The 27782-nt window shown below is 38.6% G+C and overlaps 1 protein-coding gene across 2 annotated transcripts in view; it reads right to left on the bottom strand.

The window, feature by feature from the left end:
- LOC136099046 (ethanolaminephosphotransferase 1-like) overlaps positions 1–27782 on the bottom strand; it is a 61384-nt gene that overhangs the window by 21147 nt on the left and 12455 nt on the right. For both annotated transcript variants that reach the window (XM_065832934.2, XM_071804142.1), the window contains exons 2-6: positions 23828–23896; positions 17725–17833; positions 15626–15700; positions 11539–11807; positions 2204–2312 (exon numbers count right to left, since the gene is read on the bottom strand). In XM_065832934.2, coding sequence (XP_065689006.2) covers positions 2204–2312; positions 11539–11807; positions 15626–15700; positions 17725–17833; positions 23828–23896 — 631 coding nt within the window. The remainder of the gene's footprint in view (positions 1–2203; positions 2313–11538; positions 11808–15625; positions 15701–17724; positions 17834–23827; positions 23897–27782) is intronic.

Below are 27782 nucleotides of genomic sequence, written 5' to 3'. Positions count from 1 at the left end.
CACATTTGCTGCAGATTCTCTAAAGCAGAGAATAATTTCATTGTCCTGGCTGCTCAGCCCTTGGTGTAGGTTAGTCCAATACATTTTCTTCAGTAACAGTGGGGTCCTGCAATTTACTGCAAGCTTCTAAAAACTGTATATATATGTATTCACTGCACTCAGGTTATCCAGCTATAACCACCTTAATCACTAGCGCTGAGCTGAGATTCAAACCTGTGGCGAAGTGGCAGTGCTTTCTGGATCAGAATGATCCTCAGTGGAAGGATCTTACTTTTTTAATATTTAAACTTAGCGCCTGTTTTAAGAATTTACAAAACAGTGTGACAATTTTGTAATATAAAGTCAACCATGATAATTTCTTGCACATTTTAAACCTATACTTAACTATAATTAAGATGAAAAAGTTGCCCTGTTAATGGCATTGTCACTAGTGTGTAAAATACAATGTTTTTAAAGAAATATTTTGGTTCTTACTTATGCTTACTCTGCTTGGGACAGTGATGGAAGAAATACTCAGTTTTCTGTTCATGGGCCATTCTTGCAAGCGTGCTGTATTAGACAGAAGCAGTACTTCTTTATAATGCTAATGGAATAGTCCATCAAACCTCACTTTGCAGCTGGTTTTGGTAGCGTATGAAAAAGGATCCTCACTTCTCCAAGTCCGATGACACCGACATGCTTCCCTACCACCAACTTTCCTACCATGTCAAACAGTTTGAATTAAACCTTCATCCACGGCTTCCCAAGCACAAGGGAAGCCATTGGTGTGCTCACTGAACGGGCTGTCATGTGCCTCAGTGACAGGAACAAAAGCGGTGATGTGCGTAGCACAGAATGAGCGTGTTCAATGGACCTGCCCATGGTAGTCAGACCTAACACCAAGGCCGGCCTAACCTGCCGCTCTAACATCCATCTTTCCTGGGCTTGTGGCACTCCTTCGGGAACACAAATCACTCCTCCATATTCCTCAGTGCCCTGCCAGCCACCAGAGGGCATGTTATAGCTACACCTCTGTCAAGATGATTCACTCCCTGACTACTGAAAAGGCAAGCACTATTCTTTTCCCCTTCCTTTCTTTTCCTCAGAGTGCCCAGAACGGGCCTGATTAAACAAACAAACAAACAAACAAAACAAAAAACAGATGATCAGTTTTATACTCTGGATAAAGTACTTGTGTATGCTGCTCATAGAAAGCCCAGCCTGAACACAGGGTCCTTTCCAATCTGGGCATTGGTGGAAGCACTGCTGAGGCTGGAGGAAATACCTGCTAAAGAGCTCATCATGGGAAAGGGTGGTGGGAGCACATGTCAGCGCGGTGGGCTCAGAAGTCCCCTAGAAAATGCTGAGATAGCTCCTACTAGAGTCAGCATTGGGGGAACACTGAGACTCAAGTCCTGCATTTGGCTCAAGGACTGAAGATGTTTCTTTGGATATAAATCTAGACTGTCTGTGTCAAACATTTTATTTGGTTCTCTCTTCTCATCACTTGTACGCTCATATAAAAATCCCTAAAATGTATAGGCTAATTTCTCCACCTTCCAAGCAACACTGCAAAACTATTTTGCATACACACATTTTTAGCTAAGACTACTGGTTTTTAACTCATTAAAATGTAAGTGCTCTTGTTCTCAGTCTAGCAGCTGAAAAATGCTTGATGTGTATTTCAAACTACACTGACAGTAACAAACAATGAGCAAATAGGCTATTGGTCTGTATGAAAAATGTATCACTTCTGTTTGGAAAGTAATTCTAAAGATGAGCTTAGAAACCACCTAGCTCTTATTCAGATTTACAGTTGTGCCTCCTACAATTATTTAAATACCTTTATTCCTTCTATCCATAACATTTTGGAGCATAGTGTGCTGCAGGCCAAAACATTAAACTTAGAATGTATGTAAATGTGAGCAGCATTTTACTTGAGTGACATGAAGAGTCAGCCAGCCAGCACACTGCACTGAACTGCACATGCAGATAAGGAACATGTCTACATTATTTGTGTGCAACAGATGATCACAATTTGGTCAGGAAAAATGTTTCCAAAATGCTCTATTTTTAAAACTTTTCCATTATTAGCCCTTTCAATCAGCTCTATTTTGTGTTTTTTGGACTAGCCACCACTTACAAAAAGAAAAAAAAAATATAAGAAATAGCTAATAAAAATAATTTTAAAACAGCACAGTTTTGCATGGATCTGGACACTTACCTATAAGCAAGATTACTAATGCATCTGTGATGTAATAACCAAACAGGAAAGGTTTCTGCCAGACTTCCACACCAACAGCACCAGTGAGCAGATATGCTGTAATTAACACCTATAGAAAAAGGATAAAGTATTTTCAATCCTTTACGGCAAAAGGCACAGAATTTTGCTTATCATCTTAGTGAAAATGCAAGAATAAAAAAGCCCTATCATTTTCCTCCTCGCTCCACTTTACAGGACCTTATGCTGCCATCCCTAAGCAATTACTTTTAAGCAGTGAAGCAGCTCCCAGGACCACCAACAAAATTATTTAAAACTTATGAAATACAGTAAGCAAGCAACTTCCCTGCTTGCATTTCGTAAGTATTACTGACATGCCTTTTCAAAGCACCCAATTTCTAAATCCATTCTTAAAGCCAGGTCTCCCCACTGCAAATGCACCTTCTTGTGCTTGCATATAGACTTTAGAATTAGCAATGTGGCTATTTTTGCAGCTGACCATATCAGAATAAATGAGGGGGGAGGAAAATCTAAGCTCACCTGAAATATTTAAAAAATTAAATTGGATGTGAAGAAATAAAAAGAATAGGAGGGAGCTGAAATCTTGCCTGATTTTTTATCTGTTTGACAGGAAACATCCTTAGAGGACACAAAAAGAAACAAGCAGTCAAACATCAGTAGGAGTGAAAGGACTCAAACAGACCGATGAGTCACTTAAAATGCTTTAGTGCCACCAGTTTCAGTAGTAATGTAAATGCAGTTTCAACTCTTTCATCAGTTAATTTTGTCACCCAGCTGAGGTCAGAATTCTTAATGCAACCAAAACCCTATAGCTCCTATAGCTATAACCTTCACACCCACACTGTTGCTTGCAGCAGCGCTGCCCACTCACAGTTTATGGCACAAACTGATGAAGTTTTCCCGTGCGAGCGCAGAACTGAATGTGATACAGCAGTTCCCAAGCCTCTGTGCCCTTGATTCCACCTCCTCAAGGGACCGGACTCTCCCTTGAAACCTGTTTCCCAGCTCAGCCCAGCTCACCCATCCCAGCCTGCGGAGCTGCTGACCCGCTCTTTCCCTCAGATATTTTGTTTTCAGCTCTTTAGTTTCACTCTAGGACTCATAAGGGGCTCTATGGTTCATGCTATGTCTCAACCTCCTGACCTGTTCTAGACTTGGATTAAGAATGAATTGTGAGCATTTACTTTAGCTCTAAATTAAAACAACTACGTTAATGATAAAACCATTTAGAAGACTGGATATTCATATATCTATTCCCAGATAATATTCAGCAACTTTTTTTTTTCCATTCAATACAGCTTCTCTCTCTGGGATAACTAATACCTTCCAGCTTTGCTTGTATGATCAATTTTACTGTTTTTTATTTATTCTTTAAATACTCATTATTTTACTATTATAGTTTATCACTATGTTTTTTCTTCATTTTTAACTTCAACAAACACATTTCATAGAATCATAGAATCATTTCTGTTGGAAAAGATCTTTAAGAACATTAAGTCCAAACATAAACCTAACACTGCCAAGTCCACCAGTCTTTTAAATTAGTTGCTTCAATTTAAAGATACACTGAAAATATTTTTTTTTTCTAGGTAACAAGCTGTGTAACCTCATCTAAGTGTTCCTGCTCCGGCAAGGGGACTGGACTAGATGATCTTTCGAGGTCCCTTCCAATCCCAAACATTCTGTGATTCTGTGTGATTCTGTGTTGTAGCAGAACACTGACGTCCATTAAACTCCCTGTTACGCCTAGGTATCACTATATGTGACTTCACTTACTTCTACAATCTAAATTCAAGAATCTTGCCCTACTAGTATGTAACTTTTAAAGAGTTTTCCTTGAATGGGACGTTGCAGAATTGGATGTTGGAATTGCCTCTGCAAGAACAGGCAGCACAACAGCTCTGCAATGGAGGAGAGCCGGCACTAGTATGAAAGTTACATCTTTAGGCATTGAAGACAGTGAGTCAAATTTTGGTCTAAATGAAAGACGTGTATAATGGGTTTTACAACCAACTACACCAGAGCTAACATTTGGCTTTCTAAAGAAACTAAATTATGTTATTCCTAAGACACGATGGATGGACACCTGGCTCCATCAAAGTTGATGGCAAAACTCCGAGTGGCTTGGACTGAGCCAGAATTTACCCTCACACATTGAATTCTGAACAGACTTCTTTGGCAAGGAATAAAAGAGGAGCTTCAGTATTATCTGTTATTACTGTCAGTACTGTCAGCAGCGCAGCCGTGTCAGCACATCTCTAGGAACAGGAGCGCTGGTGCAATGGGCTCTCCTGGGGAATCCCCTGTCCTGGGATTCAGTGATGTAGCACTCACAGGTTGAGATCGCCTCTTATTTAACAGATGTTGTGTATGTGAAAAAAACAACACTCTTTGGCATCAAATTTTTCCTGTGCTGTTTTTTAACTTTGACTTCCCTGAGGTAGTCTCAAAGACCTCCTTTAGAAAGCTGGAAGGATGAAAAAACGGCTGTGTGCTTTGATCTAAGCTATATTATCAAAAATTGAAGATTGTCAAAATTATTAAGACAAAAGCTAAGTAAGTAAATCAGTTATATAAATTGTTTTAAAGGCACTGTTGGTAAAAAAAAAAAAAAAGATATATTAAAATTTAAAGTACTGTTCCTGAGTGCAACTGAATAACTCTACTTAAGAAAAGATGACCAGGTTTTTTACTCATCTCTCTGACATTAATCAGCTTTAATACTTTTCAGATAGAAACGTAGTCTTTAGCAAGTAAAAATAATTGCAATCTTTTGCAAAAATTAAATTAAATAACACAAGTAAGGACCGTACAGCAAGTCAGTGTCACATGCATACAATCTGGGATTACAACTCTCTGCAGCATGTGACCAGGAAAATTTCTGGCTCGCCAAGGCATTATCTGGGAGGAGGAGGAGTACTTATGCAGACAAAAGTCTGGAAATACATGGTGTTAATTTGTAGGCTCTTTGTTACGGCTTAACAGCAGGACAGCTGGTTTCTGAGCAGTGGCTCCCTATCTTGTCACAGATTTGCAAATCACAGAAACATAGTCACCTTTGTCCATCTGTTAAATCAGAATATTATTTCTTGAATGTGGCATTGGGAAAATTCCATATAACCATAAGGCAGTATAAGTCTCCAAAATCTTCCAGCTTCTAGCCTTTTAATTACTCTCTGAAATATTTGACTTTTTAAAAATCACCATCTATTTCATGTCTTTCCACTACTGCAGGTGTAAGTTTTCTGAACAAAATATTCTAGATTCTGTGTGTATGTACATACATTTTTCTACCCAGTGACTTACCATTTCTGTCTTACACACAGGCACATGGAATATGCTGCATGATGTACTATACAGGAAAAAAAAAAAAATCAAACATTTTCTGTTTGTTTGGTTGGGTTTTTTTTAATGTACTGGCCATGCTTTTAAATTCTTCGTGATTCCACCAAAAAAATGGAATTAATTGTACTGTAATATTCAGTTTCACTACTATATTCCAATAGCATTAATTGTTCGTGTGTTGAAATATTTTCCATTAACCTAGTGCTCAAACTGAACATCTAGAGAGCAAAGTAATTGAAAATAAAGGTTACTTTTTTCCTCTGAAAATAAATGTGACACTTGCCTAAAAAAGTCAGAACTAATAATTTCCTACAAGTGATTTCAACAGCAGTTAGCTTTAGCATGACGTGTAATTTTTCCATTTTATTTTTTCTGAGTATTTTTTCTTTCAATAAATAAAGGTGGAAAATGAAGCCTATAAAAATAGTTTTTTGTATGTCTTAAAAAGGTCATTTTCCATTTAGACATGCAGTATGTGATAGGTAAACAGCTACAGGAAGATGAATTAACCACGAAAGGTTTGAGTAGGATCATAATTGAGTGGTTAAGAATGAAGCAATCTGATGCAGAAAGAGCCTGTGCACCACAGGTTCTTCTGTTTATATTTCATAGAATCATAGAATCATTTCAGTTGGAAGAGACCCACAGGATCACCAAGTCCAAACATAACCTAACCTAATTCTGGCACTAAATCATGTCCCTAAGAACCTCATCTAAACGCCTTTTAAACACCTCCAGGGATCGTGACTCCACCACTTCCCTGGGCAGCCTGTTCCAAGGCCTGACAACCCTTTCCGTGAATAATTTTTTCCTAATATTCAATCTAAACCTCCCCTGGCACAATCTGAGGACTTTTCCTCTCATCCTATCCCTTGCTACCTGGGAGAAGAGACCAACCCCCTCCATGCTACAGCCTTTTTTCAGGTAGTTGTAGACAGCGATAAGGTCTCCCCTCAGCCTCCTTTTCTCCAGGCTGAACAGCCTCAGTTCATTTCACATCAACACACTGAGTTTTGTCTCCAGCTGTGGCACAGGAAGCTGGAAACAGACACCATGGCCTGGCCAGTACTGCTTCTGCACTGCTATCAGTTCTTTTACTTCAATAATTCCAGTGTGTTCCTACCTTCGGAACTAAATAATAATCAATAGTATTTCTCCACAAGAGAGGCTATGCTTTCCACAGCCACTCCCTTAGAAAAACTCTGAAAAAAATCTGAATTCTGACAATGTGACCAAAGAATGACACATTTGCCTCTTCGTTTTTCTTCTTAACAGAGACTTTTAAAATTTGTCCCTTAGGAGAGAGAAAGGTGTTTTTAAGATGTGATGTGCTCTTGCATTGCGCGGGACTTCTCTGCCAGTTCCTGACACACCGGCTGCTGCAGCACTCCCCAGGAAAAGCTTGTATGACATATATTTCAGCATGAGTTTTGCAAACTGTTTCTCAAAGGAAAACCTGGTACATGGCATCCAAAATATCTCTTCATCTGTTTTGACTGAAAGGAAAGGAGAAAAGCAAGTTCTACAATGTTTAAGTTGCTGCCTGTGTCATCTACTTCATTTATTCAGAGTTTGAAGCCAAACAGAGGGTTCACCCCCAGGGCCTGGGTGGACCATTCACAGCCATCAGGCAGAACTACCTGGGAAAGCACCTCAAACCAAAAACCTGGGGCTTATGGTCCAAGCGTCCATGCCTGCAGGACGACTGTACACAGGATTTGTGGTCATCCCCTCCTCACAGGGCCAGGACGAGGCCGGAGAGAGCTGCCCGTTGCCTTTCACATGTGCTGCTTGTGTTTTCCTGCTTTTTCGACCTCACCCTCTAGGCTGGGGAGAGCGAGAGGAACAAGTGTGGGATCGTCTGGGTCACTCCAGCTCCCATGCGCCTCTTATTTTCACTGTTAAACTTTTATTTAAGAATATAAAGGGTACCTCTCTGTTATGTTTGAGGAAGCACTGATGTAAGCAGAGGTATCACTACATCACATTAAGGAAAAATAAACATTTTGACCCCCTACTATGAACTCAACTGCAGTGGCTTATGAAAAGCGAAAGCAGGATCAGGGGAGTACTTCATGAGGGAAATGTTAAAATTTTCAGGAGAAAAAGTAGATTTTTAAACACTCCAGAGGATATCTGTGAAAACTAACATATGGCAGGAAGCCTTTCTCAGGAAAACTTTGTCTTTTTTTTTTTTTTTTTCTCAAATAAACTTAATTTGTAGGTATTGGCTTTCTTTGGTTGGGCTCATGACAAGATGTATTCAATAACATAGCAAGGGTTTCTTTTTTAACCTTCTCTTCAGCCTATGAATTTTGGGGGTTTGTGTTTACTTGAAAGTAAGGAGATAGCTCCTTGTGCTGGAGGGAGGATGGAGAAGAGTTTTCAGTGTTGCAGGTGTCTTTTCCTAGATTCTGGATCCACAAACATAACAGCCCTCTGACCAAGCATCTCTCAAACCCATTACAGCCATTTTTCAAGTTTACACACCACAGTTTCCTATAAATGGCTTTCTGCTGTAATCAAAGCTAATTGGAGTGCCAATTACAGCCCAGCTAGCGTAATTAGGTTACCAATTCTGATGAGTCATCAAGTCGTAGAAAAACGTGATCTGCATAAGTCCCACAAATTTCTCCATTTATAATGAGGTATTTTTTTCATGAGGAACAGTGGCTTTTTTTATACCACAGCTAACAGGGAGCCAGTGAGCGGGCTGTCTGTGTTTATATACAGTGGAGCTGACTCAGCACCAGTGTCCTGGGAGCTACATGCCAACTCAGCTCTCATTATGGTCAACAGTTATCTGTTTGCACACTTCTACTAATTACTGTATTTCCTGAGCTTGTTGTGATAATGAAGTCCAAAGTTCCTGGCTACCATCAATTTTAAAAGCAGAAGCAGGAGACTAGACCACCTGAATGTCTGACATGCCAATGCAATAGCATCATGTTGTTGGTGAAATTATTGAAGGCAGAGCAGAGAGAAGCACATCTGTGCAGCAATCCAGCTAGGAATGCTGTGCAGGAAATAGAGAACTAAATGCTGGGAATCAGTCTGAAAGCAGCCTGCAAACGCATCCATCCTCTCTGCCTCTAACGCAACTGTGAGAATACCTGGCAGAGAAGTGGTGTGGAAAAAAAAATCAGCAAGGGAACATTACCTTTCCTACTCATCATAAGGCACTTGCTAATGTCCTCACTATCCTTTCCTCCAAATAGATGGAGAAGAAGAGCTACCTTTAATACATAATATAAAATTGCTGAATGGGTTTAAAGCACAAGAGTAAGGCAATGCTTGTAGGGGAACTGGGTTGGGTGGGAGTGTTGATCTGCTGGAGGGTAGGAAGGCCATACAGAGGGATCTGGACTGGCTGGATCGATGGCTTGAGGCCAGTTGTATGAGGTTTAACAAGGCCAACTGCCCGGTCCTGCCCTTGGGTCACAACAACCCCAGGCAGCACTATGGGCTTGGGGAAGAGTGGCTGGGAAGCTGCCCAGCGGAAAAGGATCTGGGGGTGTTGACTGACAGCCAGCTGAACATGAGTCAGCAGGGTGCCCAGGTGACCAAAAAGGCCAACAGCACCCTGGCCTGTATCAGGAATAGTGTGGCCAGCAGGACTAAGGAAGGGATGGTCCCACTGCACTCAGCACTAGTGAGGTCCCACCTCGAATCCTGTGTTCAGTTTTGGGCCCCTCACTATGGGAAAGACATTGAGGTGCTGGAGAGAGTTCAGAGAAGGGCAACAGAGCTCGTGAGGGGTCTGGAGCACAAGTCTGATGAGGAGCAGCTGAAGGAACTGGGGCTGTTCAGCCTGGAGAAAAGGAGGCTGAGGGGAGATCTTATCACTGTCTACAACTACCTGAAAGGACGCTGTAGCATGGAGGGGGTTGGTGTCTTTTCCCAAGTAACAAGTGATAGGATGAGAGGAAATGGCCTCAAGTTGCACCAGGGGAGGTTTAGATTGGATATTAGGAAAAATTTCTTGACAGAAAGGGTTGTTCAGGCTTTGGAACAGGCTGCCCAGGGAAGCAGTGCAGTCACCATCCCTGGAGGTGTAGTGCCAGTGTTGGGTGTGTTAGGTTAACAGTTACGACTCGATGATCTTGAGGGTGTCTTCCAACCAAAATGATTCTATGATTATGAATCAAGATCTTTTACCAGACTGGTTAGTACAGTTGTAAAAAAAAAAAATGTACTTCCCAGTGTGCATGAAATATAGTTTGCGCTAATGGAAAAAATACTACCTTGATTTACAAATCCTATTTTAACTTTGTTCATAAGCAATCACAAATACAAAAGCTTAATTGTACAGATGGGAAAACTGACAGAGACATTTCAATAGTACAATCTTCCACCACTGTTGATAATTGCACTATATAAATTGCACTATATAAAATCCTTATATTTATATGCTTATCATTTTGACTGTAGGCAAATCATCACACAAGTTACTAGAAAGCGAGCATGCAGGACAGCAATGCAGCATCAGAAGGCAACAGGAAACAGCACTTGTTAGCACCTTGCACCCAAGTTAATCAAAGCAGTTTACAAACTTTACTGAAATCCAGCCTCACCACAAATCTGTCAGGAAGGGAAATGTTCTTACCATTCCTTCCCAGATGGGAAATCAGTCACAGAGGCATAGGTCACTAAAAGGCACTGACAGAGTCAATGGTACTGCTCTGCTAGTTGTTACCCACTCCCATATTTAACCACTAACACAGTTCGGATGCTGTAGCAATCCAAAAGAGCTTTCTAAGCATTCATGTGTATACCTACAGTGATCATCTGAGCAACAAGTGAAACTGGTTTGAACATAGCTATTCCTCTCCTGCTGGAAGAACTTCACTTAGAAACCTTACACAGACATGGCTGAAACTTATGGACCAGCTGGCTGCCTAATGTCTTAGTCCCAAGCCAACTTCTTCTCCCAGAACCTATTTTCTAGGGAAATAAACAGATGCACCACAGCTGGACCACCATCTCTGAGTTGTTCTCAAACCACTGTATTCTGATTATGTTTACAGCAATACATCTGCAGCCATTAATTCAAATACTATATTTCCACTAAAACACATACTTGAATAATTGTCAAACTTTTTTTCAGTTATGTATATTTGGCTGTACCTTTCATCTCATGCCTGTGACAGGAAGCTCAGAAGACTGGGACTGTGCTCTTCAGGCTACAAGAGCCTGGCTACCTAAGAAACAGAGAAGGGCCAAGACGGGCCCTTGGTAATGCAATGAGCTCGTTACTGCTGCTGCTCATTTGTGCACTGACGCCACCACTCTCTGTGGTGTCCTGGTCATATTTCTGAAGAGGTCTACTTCAAAGTAGGACTGTAAACTGGGGACTTGATGTGGGCTGATACATAATTCACAGTACTGAACATCATTCCTGGAGAGAAAACCTCTAATGGTATGAGTGACTTCTTTTCAAGGGTAAAACTCACTCAACAACAGTCGACACTCATTTTATAGGTACACTGCTATTTCCATTACCAAATTCAATGTAAGAGGGGGTAGAATTGAGAAAGTCTAATATTGTATAACTATATAATTACTGGTAATGAATATTACTTGGACTAATCTACATCATGACTCAGAACCTAGTGTTGGTGGGAAAATTGCTTACAGCTTCAGAAAGCATAATAATTTTTGTTAATACCACAAATCAAGTGCAGTTAAATGACATTCTCATGGGCACTATCTGACTTCCAGGTTTGCTACAAGCCTTTTTTTTTTTCCTACAAGGCAATGAATCTCAGATGTCGACAATTTGCTTGAGAGCATCCCTTCTTTGTAAATGCAGGAAATATTTCTGAATTACTTTTAGGGTTATGCTATTTCACATTCAAAATCTTAGCCAAATACATTTGCCTTGAGCTCTATTTTTCTATTTCTGTAATATTATGAAAACACTAGCATAGTTAAAAAAACCCCAAACCAAAACAGGAATGATAAATACTTACCACTTGGCTTATATCGTATCCCCAAGGAAGAAAAAGAACTCCTGTGTTATATTTCTCCCAGTGTGAACACATAAAGTTAAACAAGACAATGCTTAAATATATATACATTGTATATACAGAAACTCCAGTCTTCCCATTGTCACGGGAACAGACAGAAAAAAAAGAAAGCACAAAAATGGAGGTAGCCCAGCTATCCAGCCCATGGTCAAATAATTCTCCCAGAGGAGTACTGGACTGAGTTCTTCGAGCATGTTTCCCATCTATGGAGTCTAGAAGCATTGGGAAAGGAAAAGAAAAAAAGAATTAGTGCACAACAAAAGGAGTAATTACCCACACATACTCTTCATTACTGCCACATGCCCACTACTGCAATCAGTATGGAAGTGCTGAAAAGTGTCCACAGGGCTCCCCGCCCACCCAGTGGTGCTGCAGACCCTCTGAGACTTCAGGCTCAAGAAAATCGCTTGTGGGGTAGATTCACCAAGGCACTTCAGTTGCCTGAGGCCACTTGCCTGAATGACTAACAGTTACATGGAAACCTCAAGGAGCAAATTTCATAAAACTTATTTGTGTGTGTCCCTGCGTAAGATATTTTAAAAGCTCTTTCAGCTGAAATCTTGGTATACAAGACTACCATCCTGTTTTTTCATCACTTTCAACACTTGAAAGATGCCCAGCCACTGTACTGGATCTCTCTCTGCAGATGCAGTTGGACAATGTGGCTTGAGTCGACCAGAGAGCTCACTGCTGTGGAACGGGGGAGGACCTGTGGCCTGCTCAGCGGGTGGAAAGACTTCAAACATTACGTTTTCTTCTGGGTCACTGAACAGAATTGGTGCTGTGAATGGCACAAAAAGGAAGGGAGATGGCACAAGGGAGGAGCGGTGAATGCAGGGAGGAGGAGGAATGGGGTCAGGCAGCTGTAACCTTTCTTAGTTGTATTGTCAAACCATACCCTCAGCCTTTTCTCTGAAACTGCTCTGGTGAGGCTTTCAGGAACATTTTCTTCTTAAATTAAGTGTAAACATACAGGATGAACCTCTTAGGGAAAGTACAGAGAACAAACCGTACAGATTACTTATTGTTTTCCTGAATCTCAAAATAACATGGAGATGGATTTTTTTTTTTTTTTAATGTTAGGTACTATAGCTAATACTTCCTAGTCATGGATAGTATTAGTAACCCAAAACTGACTGGAGGGACAATTCAGCAGAGTGAGAGCAAAGACTCCACAGCTGCTATAGATCATATGCTACTTCTCCAGATTATTTGGCAATACTCTGAGTTTTGTTTAATACAAATATACTTCAGGGATCTAAACCAGGAAAACATGAGATTTCATTTTGTACAGATTTTAGACCATGTCCCTATGGCAATATCTAAACAGCTGTGAGATATCCTCCGCTCAAATATAAATCTCGAGACAGTTCTCAAAAGTAAAAAAATTTAAAATCTCATAAAGAATTTTAAATATAGATTGCTCCCTTCTAGAACCACATTCCTTCTCCATTAAAATTACCATTGAATTGTTAGCATCTTACTGAAATGTGCAGAAAGAAAACTGTATAAGCTTGAGGTTACTTCAATAGTATTGCTATAAATGTAGAAATTCTTTAGTGTGTCAAAGGATGCTTCTGAAACTTAATTAGCAAATAGGTATGTAAATATCCCTAAACAGTTCATGGCCTTTTATATTTCAAGAGCATCTATCCCAAACCAGAGAGAACTCAGCTATAGCAGCAATACTTTTTAAAAATGAGAATTATAGAAGATTGGTCTGTCCATAAATTATTTTAGGTTGTCACAAAAGAATACTCATATTAGACACTAAAATATGTACATCACAGTGAAGAGTAGTTTTCATTTTGCAGGAAATTTAGTTTTACTAAAAAAAGTTAGGCTTATAATGGTGTAATGAAATACAGCACTTCCAATTGTAATGGGCATGAGGAAAAACACAGGAACTATATAACACATAACATAAAATCAGAGTTTCACAAATCTTTAGCCACATTTTCCATGTGGTTTCACTAGCTTACTAAAAGACTGAAAATATTTTCAAGTTTAGGTTTCAGTTTGAAACCATTCATGCCAACAATGGTGTATGTTAAATACTGGACATATGCTGTCCCACACTTCCATTGCTTTAGAATTCTTATATTATGTTTTTGTCTCGTGTAGATTCCTAAATCTTCAGTTTTATTAAAGTTTATGTAACTTTTAAATAGTGGAATTCAAAATAACAGTAAAGAGCATTCCATTTTACAGAAAGAGAAAATATGTCAAACCACCTTAACAAAGGGAGGGAAAAAGAGCAGCATGCTAGTGAATTTGGAGAGAATAACTGTGTCATTAAAAAGAGGCAGAGAGAGATTAAAGCTGCATATTTGGTTAGTTATTATGGCTCTTTACATTCTTCCAAAGGGAAAACTTTGGCCATGCAGAATTAAATCTGAGACTAAATATTTCATGAAGTGGCTTGGACAGCAGACACAAGAATGTACATACACATCAGTTCATTATAGCTTCGACTGTCAATATTATATTCCTTGTCTTCCAAGTATTAGGAACTATGGGGCACACTGGCAAGTAACATCTACATTAAGAATCTCAGAAGCTGAATTTCCAATGAGCTTTCTGGGGTGTCATACGGTAACAGCTCCAATATGTAATTGCTATTTATGAAACAATAGCCACTTCATTATATTCCATACAATTACATGAAGAATGGTTTTCACAAAAGAAACTGCTGCTTCTGCTAACGAATATACAAAGCTGTTAGGGAAATCTGACTGGCAGTCAGCTTCAAGGGACAGTTGTCCCAGTGATTTTTACGGTACAAAGAAAATTCTGGACAAAATTATTTTCGCACAAACTTGTCACTTGAATAGAAATGCGAGGGCATTTACAACACAGAGGGCAATGTCTGCACAAGGGGATACACCCAGGCTCACCAAGATGGCTCTACATGCATGGGTCTGATTCCAAAAGTGGCATGTACCTTGGCACAACACCTCAGTGTCCATCTAGAACGCACTTATATCTAGCCTGTGTATCTTAAGTATGGCACACAGATGTACGGCTACACTCTGCAATGTGAGGCCCTACAGGAACAGCTCCAAAAGTGAGGGTGCATTCACAAAGCCCAGCGCAGTCAGTGTCCCCCCAAAAAATTATCTCTGTTGCATCACACTGTGGAGAGACTAGTTTGGAATGAGTTCGCCATGGAAGAGAAAGTAAAAGAGCTGTGCTACTGTGGATGTCACTCCCAGATCTGCATAAGTTCAGGTCTGTGTCTTCACACCACTGATCAGCAAGATGCGAAGTACCTAAAAATGGAGTTGTGGTATGATATAAAAGGTAGAAATGGAATATGAAACTGAAAATGAGGTATTACAGGTGTTGTGGGAGAAAAACAGCAACAGGAAAGAAGAAAAAAAGATAATTCATCTCCATAAGGAGGTCAGGCCTGTCACCACATTCCTACCATCTCTCCTGATACAGGTCATAAGCACTGAAGTGCCTAACAGGTTAAAACACAATGATATGTTCATCTTCCTTTTTCTCTGCTTTGACCTTTATTTTCCCTGTCCTTGAAAGCATCCTCTGCTAATGCTAGTGTCAAGCTGCTTCTCAGAATGTCATTGCTTGGGGATATGGATTTTTATGAAAACCAACAGCAATGACTGCTGCTAGGTAATGTTTTCCATTGTTCCTCTAAAACAATCTGAACTTTCAAGAGATATAAGAGCAACAATCACAGAATCTCTAATATAGCATCAAAAATTGGCCTTTTTTCCCTAAAAAAAAAAAGAAAAAAAAAAAAAGCGCTTTATGGCTGTTTTTTATCACTGGTTTGAGGGGTGTGGGGGTTTTGTTTGTTTTTTTGTTTCTTGGGGCGTTGGTTGTTTGTTTTGTGGGGGTTTTCTGATGTTTTGCTTTGTTTTCCATCTCAGAGAACTGTTTTGGAGAGAGATCAATAATTTATCCGCTATTATCTACATTTTGATAGTGTTGAGCACTAATGAACTAGTAGATAAAACTATATAAAGACGTCAGACGTGTAAATCATGTCATTGTACTTTACCTAAGGCATAAGCACAAAAGGTGGTAAAAGCACTGAACAGCCACACCCAGGTGGGAACAAGTCCAGGACTGGTACCTAAAATAAATCAGGTAGTGAGTCAGTGTAACAGTGGTTAACATCAAAGAAATCCACCAAGATAGGCATATACACATGAACAAGTTGCCACTATGTCAATCAGATTGAAATATTTGGTTTCCACCTTAAGTCATTAGTGAGCTCTATCAAAGAAGCAATGAACAGGCCTGAATGTGTTTATAATACTGTAAAAGAGAAAAGATCAGATTGAGGTTTTTTGATCCTGAAATGACTCTAGTGTTGGACAAAATAATTATAGTAACTAGGCAAAAATTTTCACAGGTCATGGGAAGCCTATCTGTCAACAAAGTAGTTAATGTTTATATAATATCTAAAGACAAAAAATGTAGTTTTCGAGTATGATCATTATTATTAACAGTAATGTGGGATTTGTATAGCACATTTACCATGCAGATCTGAACAGGACAATTTTGTCCTTAAGACAGGACAGATATTAGCACTCTTTTTTTTTTTTCCTTGAAAAAAAAAAGGAAAAGAAAGCTGCATTGGGCAGAGCCCACAGTTCTGTTATTACTCTGCAGATAGCAATAACCCACAGTTATTGTTGTTCTTTTAAACAAATCAATCCTTCTCCCAAAAAGCATTGGATTTAACTTAAACATAATCCAATAAGGACTACACCAGCACTACACAGCTGTATATGCAAACCCTCTCAGGTTTTGGGCATTTGGCACCGAGCACAGGGAATACTTGAATACAGAGGTGTCCTTGCCCCAGCCACCTTCTCTCCATGCCCCATCTTGCCACTCGGAAAGAAAAGATGGCAATTCCTGACTCCTAGATGTAAAGTTTCAAACTGTAGAATGAAAACCAGCTGTCCAGGAAATTAAGTCTTCTATTTCTGATCCCAGGTATGGGGTTGACATATGATACTCGAAAGGCTCATAAGATTGCACGAACGTTTTCAATCAATTGAAAAATGATGGGCACTGTTCTCGTATGAAATCAAGAATAGGCTTGCACACTGAAATCTCAGCTCTAACAGATTGAATCACCATTTCAAATGTCTTCAAGTTCAATGTGTACCTACTGAGAATGTGTCAAGATAAAATTATCCCATCAAAAGATCTGTGCTGGATGCTCTTTTATTACCGAACTGAGTAAATATCAATTGCATTGCTCAAAAAAAGAAGTGAAAGATGGTGCCAGATAACTACATAATATGCTGGTCCTGAAAACCTAAGGCTCATACAGAATTATTTTTTAACCAAAACGGCTAACAAGTATCCCTCCCTCTAGAATTGTGTGATAAATGTACAAACAGCTGACACCAAAAGGTGCCTCCTGAATCTAAACACAGGCATAAAAAATTAAAGGCATCAAAAAAAGCCAGACATAATTGTTTCACAAAATGAAAGTGTCAAGTCTTCTCCAAATTGGCTAGTTTAAGAAGAGCAAAGCTTTTTATATATTAATCACCTGGGAGATGCTTACTACTTACCATAGGCTCCAAGAGCTGGTCTGAGAAGTCCAGAACTGAACGTGCCCTATGCTCAGGAGCAATCGGCTCCAAAAAGCTTTTGACTTGATCTGCCATGAAGAGCAAACATGGACTTGGACTTTGAAAGTCAGAATTTCAAGAGACATTTGTTTAAAAACTATTTCTTCTTTGTCTAGAAGCAGCCTTGAATGGGAAGGATGTGGAGTAATGAAAGGGGAATGAACTCATTCAGGCATCGATTTAGGTATTAGCAAATGTGAAACCAATGAAAATTTTAAGAAGAACATTAGGATGGTTTTTGACTGGCATACACTTTAAATAGATATTATCATAGACTTCAAGCAGTGTATGCTGAAACCCATATTTAGGGCTGAAATTTAACAAGGTTTTTCAGTAAAATGATGTAAATGCCATGTGTGAGCTCAGATCCTCCTCTGTGCACATGGACCCTCATTAAGGGAATGAGTGGAAGATTCAAGTATCTGATACCTCCCTGTATCATTCAGAAGCATGACATATGCAGCTCAAAAAGTCTGAAAAATTACAGCATGAGGATATTTACCTGAGGCAGTGTAGTCCCAGTCATAAAAAGATATTAGAAAATAATTAACTAAAATCATGACAAATCCAGAGAATGTTAACAGGTTGGGAGCAATCCACAAAGGCACTATCTGTTAAAAAAGGAAGAAAAAAAGTGTAAGAAGTATTATATTTCAAATTGGAAGTCTTATTTTAATTAAATATTTAATATTTTTAATCAAGAAAGGAGGCTGTATATGACACCAGCAACATTCAGATTTGTGCATATTTTCCCATTTTCAAATTAAAATACAGTTTCCATTCCTGAAATTTATTTTTAAACATAATCCTTTTGCCTGTCCTTTGTGATTGCAGTAAAAATATTGTTTTAAAATGTCATATTTCCCGTGTTACACACTGTCTTTATTTTCCTAGCCACTAAGGAAAGATTCTCACGACCGTGTGTATCACAACTGAAAGAAGACTGCAGCACCCCAGTGTGGTAATTCAGCATCCACATGGCAGGTTTTTTAAGCATTCTATTCCCACGCTGTAACAAGAACATTTCTTCTTCTAAAATCTGTTAATAATTTCCAACTCAAAGCATTAATAAAATCAGGCACCGAGTGCATTAGTTTTCTAGAACCACAAGATATCCCTGCTTCTCTAGATAGTAACTTTCTGCAGGGTCTCCCTCTTTAGCCATAAATTATAAACTCTCCGTTAATTCATTTGACTGTGTAGAGCACTGAAAATGACTCTCCCACTTCCCCTAAGCCTTGAATTCTTTGTCCCATTAACCATTCCCTGTTATCCATCCCCAGTGGCTTTAAGGTATTCCTTACACTGTAACAGGGATCTTTCTGGTAACACTCTTCCCAAGTAACAGAGCTTCTCCTCAAAATTTTCCGAAATAGCACACGCAGCTTTCCACACAATTTTTAGACAGAACATATTTGCAGAAATACTAAGTATCAACCACTACTGTCACTCAAACAATATATTCAAAGTATAAAAATACTGGAGGCATATAATCAAATTCTTTGAAGTGCCTAAGGACTGAAAATGTATGTAAAGTGCTTTGGCACTATAAAATATCACAAGACATTACTGAAGAAAAATAAGTTAAATAATTTCAGATACTAATAATAGTTTTGAAATCAAATGTTTTGTTAACATCTTTGGACTAGCTCAATGGACAAACAGATGGATACATATTAATTTATACACATCTTTACATTTCCTCCACGCTATTACTACATGAAAAAAATTGCATATAAAATGTGAATGCTTGGACTGATTATATCCTCCTTTTCTACTATAGAACAATTAATATTCAGGAGAAATTGTGCAACTGATAATGTACAGTGTAAACATTAAAAAAATCAGATGAAAATGCCTGAATATTTTTCAGCTATATTTATTAGATGTTTTCTTTAATAACATTGGGAAAAATATTAATTCTGAGAGTTGCTTTCCTTATGACCAGGACTTTAACACTAATTTTAAAATACTCTATGTCAGCTCTTACAGTATTTCAAATACATAATGCAATGCATACAGCAACATTACATAAAAAAAAAAAAAAGTATCATTCTGAGTGTTCAAAACCCCACTTCTAGATCCTAAGAACAAGTGACAGCAAATGTTTCCTGAAGCTCCATTAGAAGAACACCTGAGGAGGACTCTTCACTGCACCATCCCCTCTTCTTACATTGACTGCATGCTCTCAGCATGCAGCCACTGCAGCACATCTCCTGAATCTCCTGGTTTTGCTACCTGGGGATGCCAAAACCCTGTAAGACATCTATGATCTTACATGAAATAAGGATAGACACTGAAGAAACGTAGATCAAAATAGTGCGTTAAGACAGTCTGTGGATGAAGTGTTTACATGGATATACAGATACTATCCAATGTATTGTTTTATAATGACTCATTTGTCCTGCATGATTCATAATAATTGTTGACTATTAAATAAAGTGGGGCGCCATAAATATCTGCTTTCTAATTAGGTTCATAATTCTAAATAGTCACTATGTCATTATTAAGTTATTAAAGGAAATAATTGATGCGTACACGGTGCAAACATGATGACATTATTTTAACCCACTCTCTTGCTAACATCATGTACTTTAAGAAGGAAAGCATTAAAGCATGTTGCTATACTTGCAATGCCTTTAGCTAGTAGACACAACATGAAAAACAGTTACAGGAGATCGATCCTCAGGAAAACAGCTTCTCCTGCAGTTCAACCCGTAAGCACACACTTTTGATCCTTACCAAACCTAATCTGTTTAGGTATTTGGAGGGTATTCCAGTTGCAAGATCCATTTTGTTATATTTAATGTCCCTTATTCTTTTCGTTGGCATTTCACCACCACCACCCTATTTCACAGTTCAAGAATTACAGGGTGTTAAAGATTAACTTCTTACACATATTGGAAAAATACAGCTTGACTTTACTAGTATCCTACAGAAAGATACATTGCAATCTTCATTATCTAATTAAAAAGCAGTAGAAGTCTAATATATCAATGTTACATGATCAATTCAGCTGGAGGTGCCACTGGGGAGAATCACATCTGCTCTCTGGCAAGACCATTGTATACCTGAACTAAAAAACTTTTGGTTCCTCAAAATACAAAATGACTTCTTCTTTAATGGGTCTACAGTCATTCCAGCTAAAAGCCTTCATACAAACAGCAAATGTTTGAAAACATCAGCTATCTGTTTGAATAATAAACAGTACAGTACACATATCTATATAAATCTCTGGTCAAACTTGAAATATTCCTGAACTAAGTCACTTGAGACCATTAAAATTCTACTCATGCCAAGTTCTAGTGATAAAATCAAAGTTCATAAAGGCAACTGGGGGGTGTTAATTGACTTCAGTGAAGCTGGCATACACCTGTGTATCTCAGGGGGATTTCCTCCTTTTCCTCTCATTGTCCTGCACAAATGTGATTTCTCATAAATACACATAGAGGAGGAATATTCAGTTCGTGTAGTAGCTAAGTAATATTATCCATTATCTGTCAGAGAGCACACGATTGTGCTTTAATTAATATTTGTATTTCATAATAAAGGCAAAAGGATAGAACACTGCATTAATTACAGATGAAATACCTTTAGATGCATAATCAGAATAATTTTAAATAACGTAGAGAAAGTTAATCATTACTCTCTAGTTTCATACAGGTGTTACTATAGTTTCACAGAACATGGAAAAACTGTCATGAACAGGAGTATCTCAGAATACTTCAAGCCCAACATAGAATTCAGGCATGAAAGATCACCCACTGCCTTCTTCTTTAGCACCAGATTCAACACATTTCTGAAGAACATACATCCAAAAATCACACTCAGACTGACACAGGCACATGATACAGCACATAAGAAAGATGTTCTTGGAAGAGGAAATAGAGGATGGTAATGCTCAGGATTTCCAGGCAAATTTCGTAAATGCCCAAAATCTTTGTTTTCCTAGCATCCTCACCTCAGGTAAGTGAGATGGGTTATGACAACATGTTTTCAGCTCTTATGTATGTCAGCATCCCAGCTCATAAATTCCCACATCTTCTCTAACACTGGACTCCTCTTAATTTCCTGTAACACTGGAAATACATCTTCCAGTGACTGATAATGTCTCAAAACACAGGAAACACATCTTACAATGAATTCCATGTTACAGAATACAGAGAAACTTGTGTTGCAATTAGGAATAAATTGGCATATGAATGGCAATACCCAAATCCCAAGCCGCTGTTCCTATAGATCTTATTTTTTTGCTTAGCTCTGTGAATTTTATGTTCATTTGTTTAACTCCTCTAGAATCTGGTAAAAATGGTCCCTCAGGAATGTTTATTTTCACCAGATTAGAAACAGAAAGATAATTGATTCATATCTGCAAATGGTTGTATTAGGATGTCTGAACTGAGATAAATTGTTTCCCCTGGTCATCTAGAGGCACACTTGTACTGCCCAATTTTGAATGAACATATTGGATGTAATGTGTCTTCTCCCTAAAAAATTATCCGAGCTTTAATGTATCTCCTTATTGCAATGTACTGTGCTATTTAAATAGAAACATGATTATATAAACTGTAAATCAAATATTATATTCTAGATCATGGAATAACATAGTCTAGAGGATGATCATAGCCCAAATATAATCCTTACAACAGGTACAAGATACAAAAAAACCCAAACTATGATGAGTAAATTCAAAGCTTCTTTTAAAAATAAGATTTATTACGATACCACTGTCTTTCTTACACTTCAAGAGAATAAAAGTATTTTTTTGGTGAACACATGAGCAGAATTTTCTTGGACTGAGTTGGAGACAACAGTTACTGCCACACCTGGTTTCAGTATCCAGCCAGGAACAAAATCATTTACTAACTTCCATTTCCACTACTATTTTACAGATGGTTAAATTCTGGCCAATAAGTTTGGTGCTCCCTCAGTTCTCATTTTTATCTCTAGCTGCAACCAGGAGGATTTGAGTCCAATCTCAATTACACACTGCTTTCCCCACACTGCAGCTGTGCATTCCTAGCTCCTCTGCAGGACACTGATTTCACCTGGCAGTACCTTTTAATATTAGAATGAGGACTTCTACAAAAGGTGCGAGCAATATGACATCCCTTTATATCATTGTGATACATCACCGCAGAGGGCAAAGCAGAATGTTCATCGCTGTGTCTTCAGGGTTCAAACTGAACAAGATGCTGAAGTACAGACAGTACCCATTCCGGTCTTTGGTTCTGTACTCGGACCTCCCAGCTTTTGAAACGGGTTTTCAGTCCAGTGCCCTGGTTTGGGTTCTCCTCCAGCAAGAACTGAACAAAATCATGCTCACCTAAAATTTAAGGAGGTTCAAAAAAATCTAAAGAGGTCACATTTTATAGGATCTATCACCCTATGCTACATGGGGGCAGTCAAAGATGTTGCTTGTCTTCTGGGAAAACCCAGCAGCCATTAGAAGAACTTATATCCAAAGGAAGTTTTTCGCTAATAATACTACCCCTCGAATTTGATAGCAGATGAATACACAGGATCTCCCAAACCAAAGTGCAAGTGCACGGTAAAGCCTCTGCTCATTTCCCGTGCCAGACTCCAGAATGCTGGGGGGCTTTTCTGCCTCCTTGTTTTGCTCAATATTATGATAGGAATAAAAACAGTCTACAAACTTAATTATTTAATTCAGTTTCACATCTTTGAATTGCTTTTCTGTCATACCATGTTCAGGTTGTTTTTTCATTCTTAAGTTAGGTCATATAAACACTTTCATTAAATTATGTTGAGGTTATAAACATGAGATTATGATTTTCCTGCTAGATCAAGCATAAGCAATATCTGAATTATAGAACCCAAAGACAGCAGATTCAACAGCCCCCAGACTGCATAGATCCTTTTTTGTTTGTGTAAAGGTTTGTTTTCAAGTCTGCTCCAATCTAAAGATTTCCTCTAAAGAGGCAGATGCAGATGTCATTGCTTCCTTGAAGATCAATCAAGTTGATATTTATTTGAGATACAGCCTGTGTTTTGTGGCGTTTTGGTTTGTTTTTCCCAACAACAGCAAATCTAATTGTGAGCCATTTTATTTTTAAAAACTGCAGATCATAATGCATTCAAGAGATGCCATCTTCAATCGTTATGGTGATCATGGTAACCGCTCTTGTTTTCAGCTTCTTAGAGAAACGCCTACCTCCCCTGATAAAGTACCCTTGGGAGAAAATGAGACAGCACTTGCATAAAATCACGTGCACAGCACAGAGATAAAGCCACGCTGTTGTTAAATGGCACATGCTGCACAAAAATAATTTGTAATAAGTAAACCTTCAACATCTGCAAAGCTGTTTAATGAAAGATTAGGAAATATGTAAAAAAAACCCCAAAACCAAACAGGTGTCTTTTGTATAGCAAACAGAAAAAAATAAATAAACCTTGTTTTTCTAAAAAAACCCATCAAACAAATCCAAACACACTCATCTTAAATATAGCTATATATCCTATAATATTTATTTTTCTTAGACAGGTGTCTTAATTTCAACTTTATTAATCAATGTGTATTTTTAATGAATTTAAAACAATATCTTATGTTATCATGTGATATTTCTATTCAAAAAAATTCTTACCTTAATAATTTTGTTCCAGATGGGCTGCATAATATACACAGATAGAGGATTTGTATCCACAGCACTGTACTGTGAGGAAAAAAGCAAACATGTTAAACAAAGCACTGAACAATGCATATTTTTCCATCATTGTATATCCTTCAGCATCCAAGGACAATCATTCTGAGTAAGACTGATGAAAATTTTATTCTGATGACCACTCATACAGTTTTAATTTAATTTAAAAGCACTGGCCTGGTTTATTATTATCTTGTTAGCAATTCTATGTACTAACACAAAGGTTCAGGCTGGTCAAATGGCAAACAGTTCTGTAGTCACATTTTACTTCTAAATTCTTATTCATTTTACAAGCTATCCTATAAGAATTTTCATTTCTAATGTATTTTTTATTTAATATCTCTATTTGCACTATCAGTAATGCACAGTCTGAGCAGTGGTTCATTGCTAGTACGTAGAATAGATAGGGCATATGGAATGTGGTCACGAGTGGAATATTATCCCACAGAGATACACAGCTTTTGGCATAGTAAAACAGTCCCGTATGCACTATATGCTAATGTTATTATAAAAATAAGTTGTAAAATATCACAGTTCATTACCACAACAATTTTTTCCTGTTGGACAGACCTGTAAAAATACTATATGCCTTTTGTAAATTCCAATAAGTACGTATCTGCACCTTTTGCAAACAAAATATTTCAGAAATCTGAGCCTACCCCAAAGGGCTGTTGTTTGCTTTCTCCTCAAAGGACAGTACGAAGTTTTATCCTGCCTTGAGTTTGCAGAACGCAGATACAGAACTACCTGCAGAAGAATTGTCTTAACTGATAACACCACTCACAACACGTTGAGTCCACAGTGCAGGAAGTTGTGCATCATTGGAGTGGTAAATGTGATTCTTTCAGAAGTCCTCGGACTTTAAGAGTGCACATATGGCTTATGTTGTTAGCGTGATGCATATGACTCACATAAAGATTCAGATATATCTATCTATAGTGTTGTCCAAACATTGTGTGTGGACAGTGGGAATAAGATAGGGATGTGCTAGACCACAATTTGTTGAAGCTGTTCATGTGCAGAAGAGCTGATGAGAGAGAGGCTTTTATTTCACCTAACTTCAGTGAACAGCTAATTGTTCTCTCTGTAGTTAATTTATCCACCTCTCTTAGACTTTAGGATGAGATTGCACTCTGGAAATACCAGTTTCAAGGGATTAATTACCAATGGAGCCTAGAGAGTTGTCTTAAACTTAGGCACCTTTGAGGTGCCCAAAGTCTGGCAAGATGGATCTCAGTTTCAGTGTCCCAATTCACCCAACTCATACCCACGCACATCACCTGCGCACATCAGGGGTAAGAGCTATCGCTGGACAAAAGATGAGCACAGCATGCCTCAGGTTTTGAATACAACTTTTCATCTAATTTTTTGAGAGAGAGGAAGGGAGGGAGGGAGGAAGGGAGGGAGGGAGGAAAGGAGGGAGGGAGGAAAGGAGGGAGGGAGGCCTCATTTCTTTAAAATTATTTTCTTATATAGAAAATATAAGATATTGTATGAGGATTATATAATTCCTATTTTTTTTTCTTATCTGAAAACTATAAGAGACTATATCGTTTTCCAAAATATTTCTCTTAAATAGATATATTTTGGAAAACATAAGACACAATCCGCTTCTTGTTTGCTTGACAGTTTCCAAAGTCAGGCATCAAAAATCAGAACAGTCCTTATTAAAAAACAAAATAAAACAAAACCAACCAACCAAACAAAAACCACCACCCAAACAAACAAACAAAAACAAACAAAAAAACTCACAACAAATTACAACCAGCTTCTGTCACCTAAAGACATTTCAAGGCTCTTCACACCGCACCCTGTTTTTCCTATGTCTGTGGTTGAACCGTGGTCCTCTGGGCAGGGGAAAAACATTCAGCAAATGAGTAGAAGAATGGAAATTTGCTCTTCTCTTGTCAGCTGTTTTAGCCAGACCAAAGGAAACACCCATGGAAAAAGCATTTTGCCAGTTTTCTGGCACAGTAAAAATAGGACTTAACAAATAAAATCTGCTATATGGTTTAATACTCTGCTTTGCTTTGCTTTGCTCCCAAGAAGCTACTAACCTCAAGGCCATGAAATCCTCAGGAGTTTAATGTTCATGGCTACTCAGAAAAGCAGATTACTGAGTAACATACATTACAACCAATGAACATGAATGTGAGAGTGCTCTGAACCTGATATACAAAAAGTACTGCCATTTGCTATTGCGTAATTCTGTCCTTTTCAGGGCACTTACATAAAAAGACAGAACCGGAGGATAAATAAGACTGTTGGAGGTTTCTAAGTGCAAGACTGATACAAGTGCTAAGTAATCCCCAGCAAACCCTTTCCATTCTAGAAAAAAGATCTTGATTGTTCTTATACAAAGAAGAAGGGCTTGGATTAAATATAAAGTTTCTGTGATTATTTTTAAAAAGAACTTGAAATAGGTGGGAGGGAATGGCAGTAGTGAGGGAACATGAAAACCAGCATTAATTGATTCCATCTTACTCCCAGTTTCAAAAATGCTTATGCTGTTTGCTGGTTGGTTGGTTGTTAATAGCTGCTGTCTTCTTGAAAGCCATTTGCTTTCCCTCTCTGTGTTGGCTCCTAGCAGAGATAGAAATGAGAATACAGACAGCAGACATATGTGTACACATACACATTGGTTCGGGTGACACACATAAAACGTGCTTTTATTCTGTATTCCTGCATCTTAATCTCCATCCAGTGGATCCAGCACAGCATCAAGACTGTACTGGTCAGTTGTGTCGAAGGAAAGAGAAAAGATTAGAGGATTAAGATGAAGGGTGGAAAAAAGGTATGAACAGTAAGAAAAGTAAGAGTAAGGAAAGAAAAGCAATTGAGAAAAACAAGAGAACAAAAAATGAGCCAAAGCAAAGTTTTGGCTACACAGAAGAGAGACAACTGTTCTGGAATGGCAGAGCAGACCCAACCCACCCATGGGCCAAAAGCACTGTCAGTTATTAAGGTCTTGCACTGCTAAGTACAAGAGGAACGGCACCTTCTGGCTCACACCCACACAGCTTAGAAACACCTGCCCTGATGGCACACTGGTCACATCCACACCTCACAGCACCTGATGAAGAGGGTTTGGGCCTCATTACATGGCCCTGAACACCTGATACATTACCGAGTATATTTCAGTTCAACGTATCTAAAACAACCTGGAGACTACAATACCACATTTTCAGAGCATGGAAGTGAGGGTTGTGTGTTGTGCATGTCCAAAGACCCAAATGTCCATGTTGGGACAGTGCTGATGGATGGCAGAAGTCAAAAAGTGGTGCATACTGCCTCCAGAATGGACTATTTCCAAAATAAAGCCTAGCTACTGTCTCGGAGAGACATTCTAGGAAAGAAAAAAGAATGAAGGAGTGAGCTAACCATTAATCAGAGCAGACAGCTGGATCGTCACTGGTCTCCCTGCCCCTCTCCACCCTTGCACTGTGCAGGTGTCCCAAGAACAAAATTTTGGAATGACTACACTGAAGAGAAGGATACAAAGCATGTTCACACAACCTTCAGAGTCAGGAGAGACAACAAGTTGCACGAAATGTAGTTGCATTAACTGCTGGGAGGCAGTTATTTTAACTCAAGCTGGTCCTTATGCCAAGAGACTGTTGCTTTTCTGTACTTAGATTACCTTATTCCAGGTGGCACTGAACTGTACCATATAGTCATGTCCATTTAGAACTACAGAGTAAAACTGTTGTGAATTGTTTACATTTGAATTGTTGGCATCAAAATGACTCTGTAGGTTTTAATTGCACATTAGTAGCAACAAATTTGCAACACTTCACATTCCTGCCCAGAAATCAGAAAATTTTAATTTTTCATTAACTTAATGAACCAGCACAGGGTTTATTATCTCCATTGTATACACCGGAAGACTGATGCACAG

This window comes from Patagioenas fasciata, chromosome 2 (genome assembly GCF_037038585.1).
Source record: "Patagioenas fasciata isolate bPatFas1 chromosome 2, bPatFas1.hap1, whole genome shotgun sequence".
Lineage (NCBI taxonomy): Eukaryota > Metazoa > Chordata > Aves > Columbiformes > Columbidae > Patagioenas > Patagioenas fasciata.
This window is presented reverse-complemented; position numbering and strand designations above follow the sequence as displayed.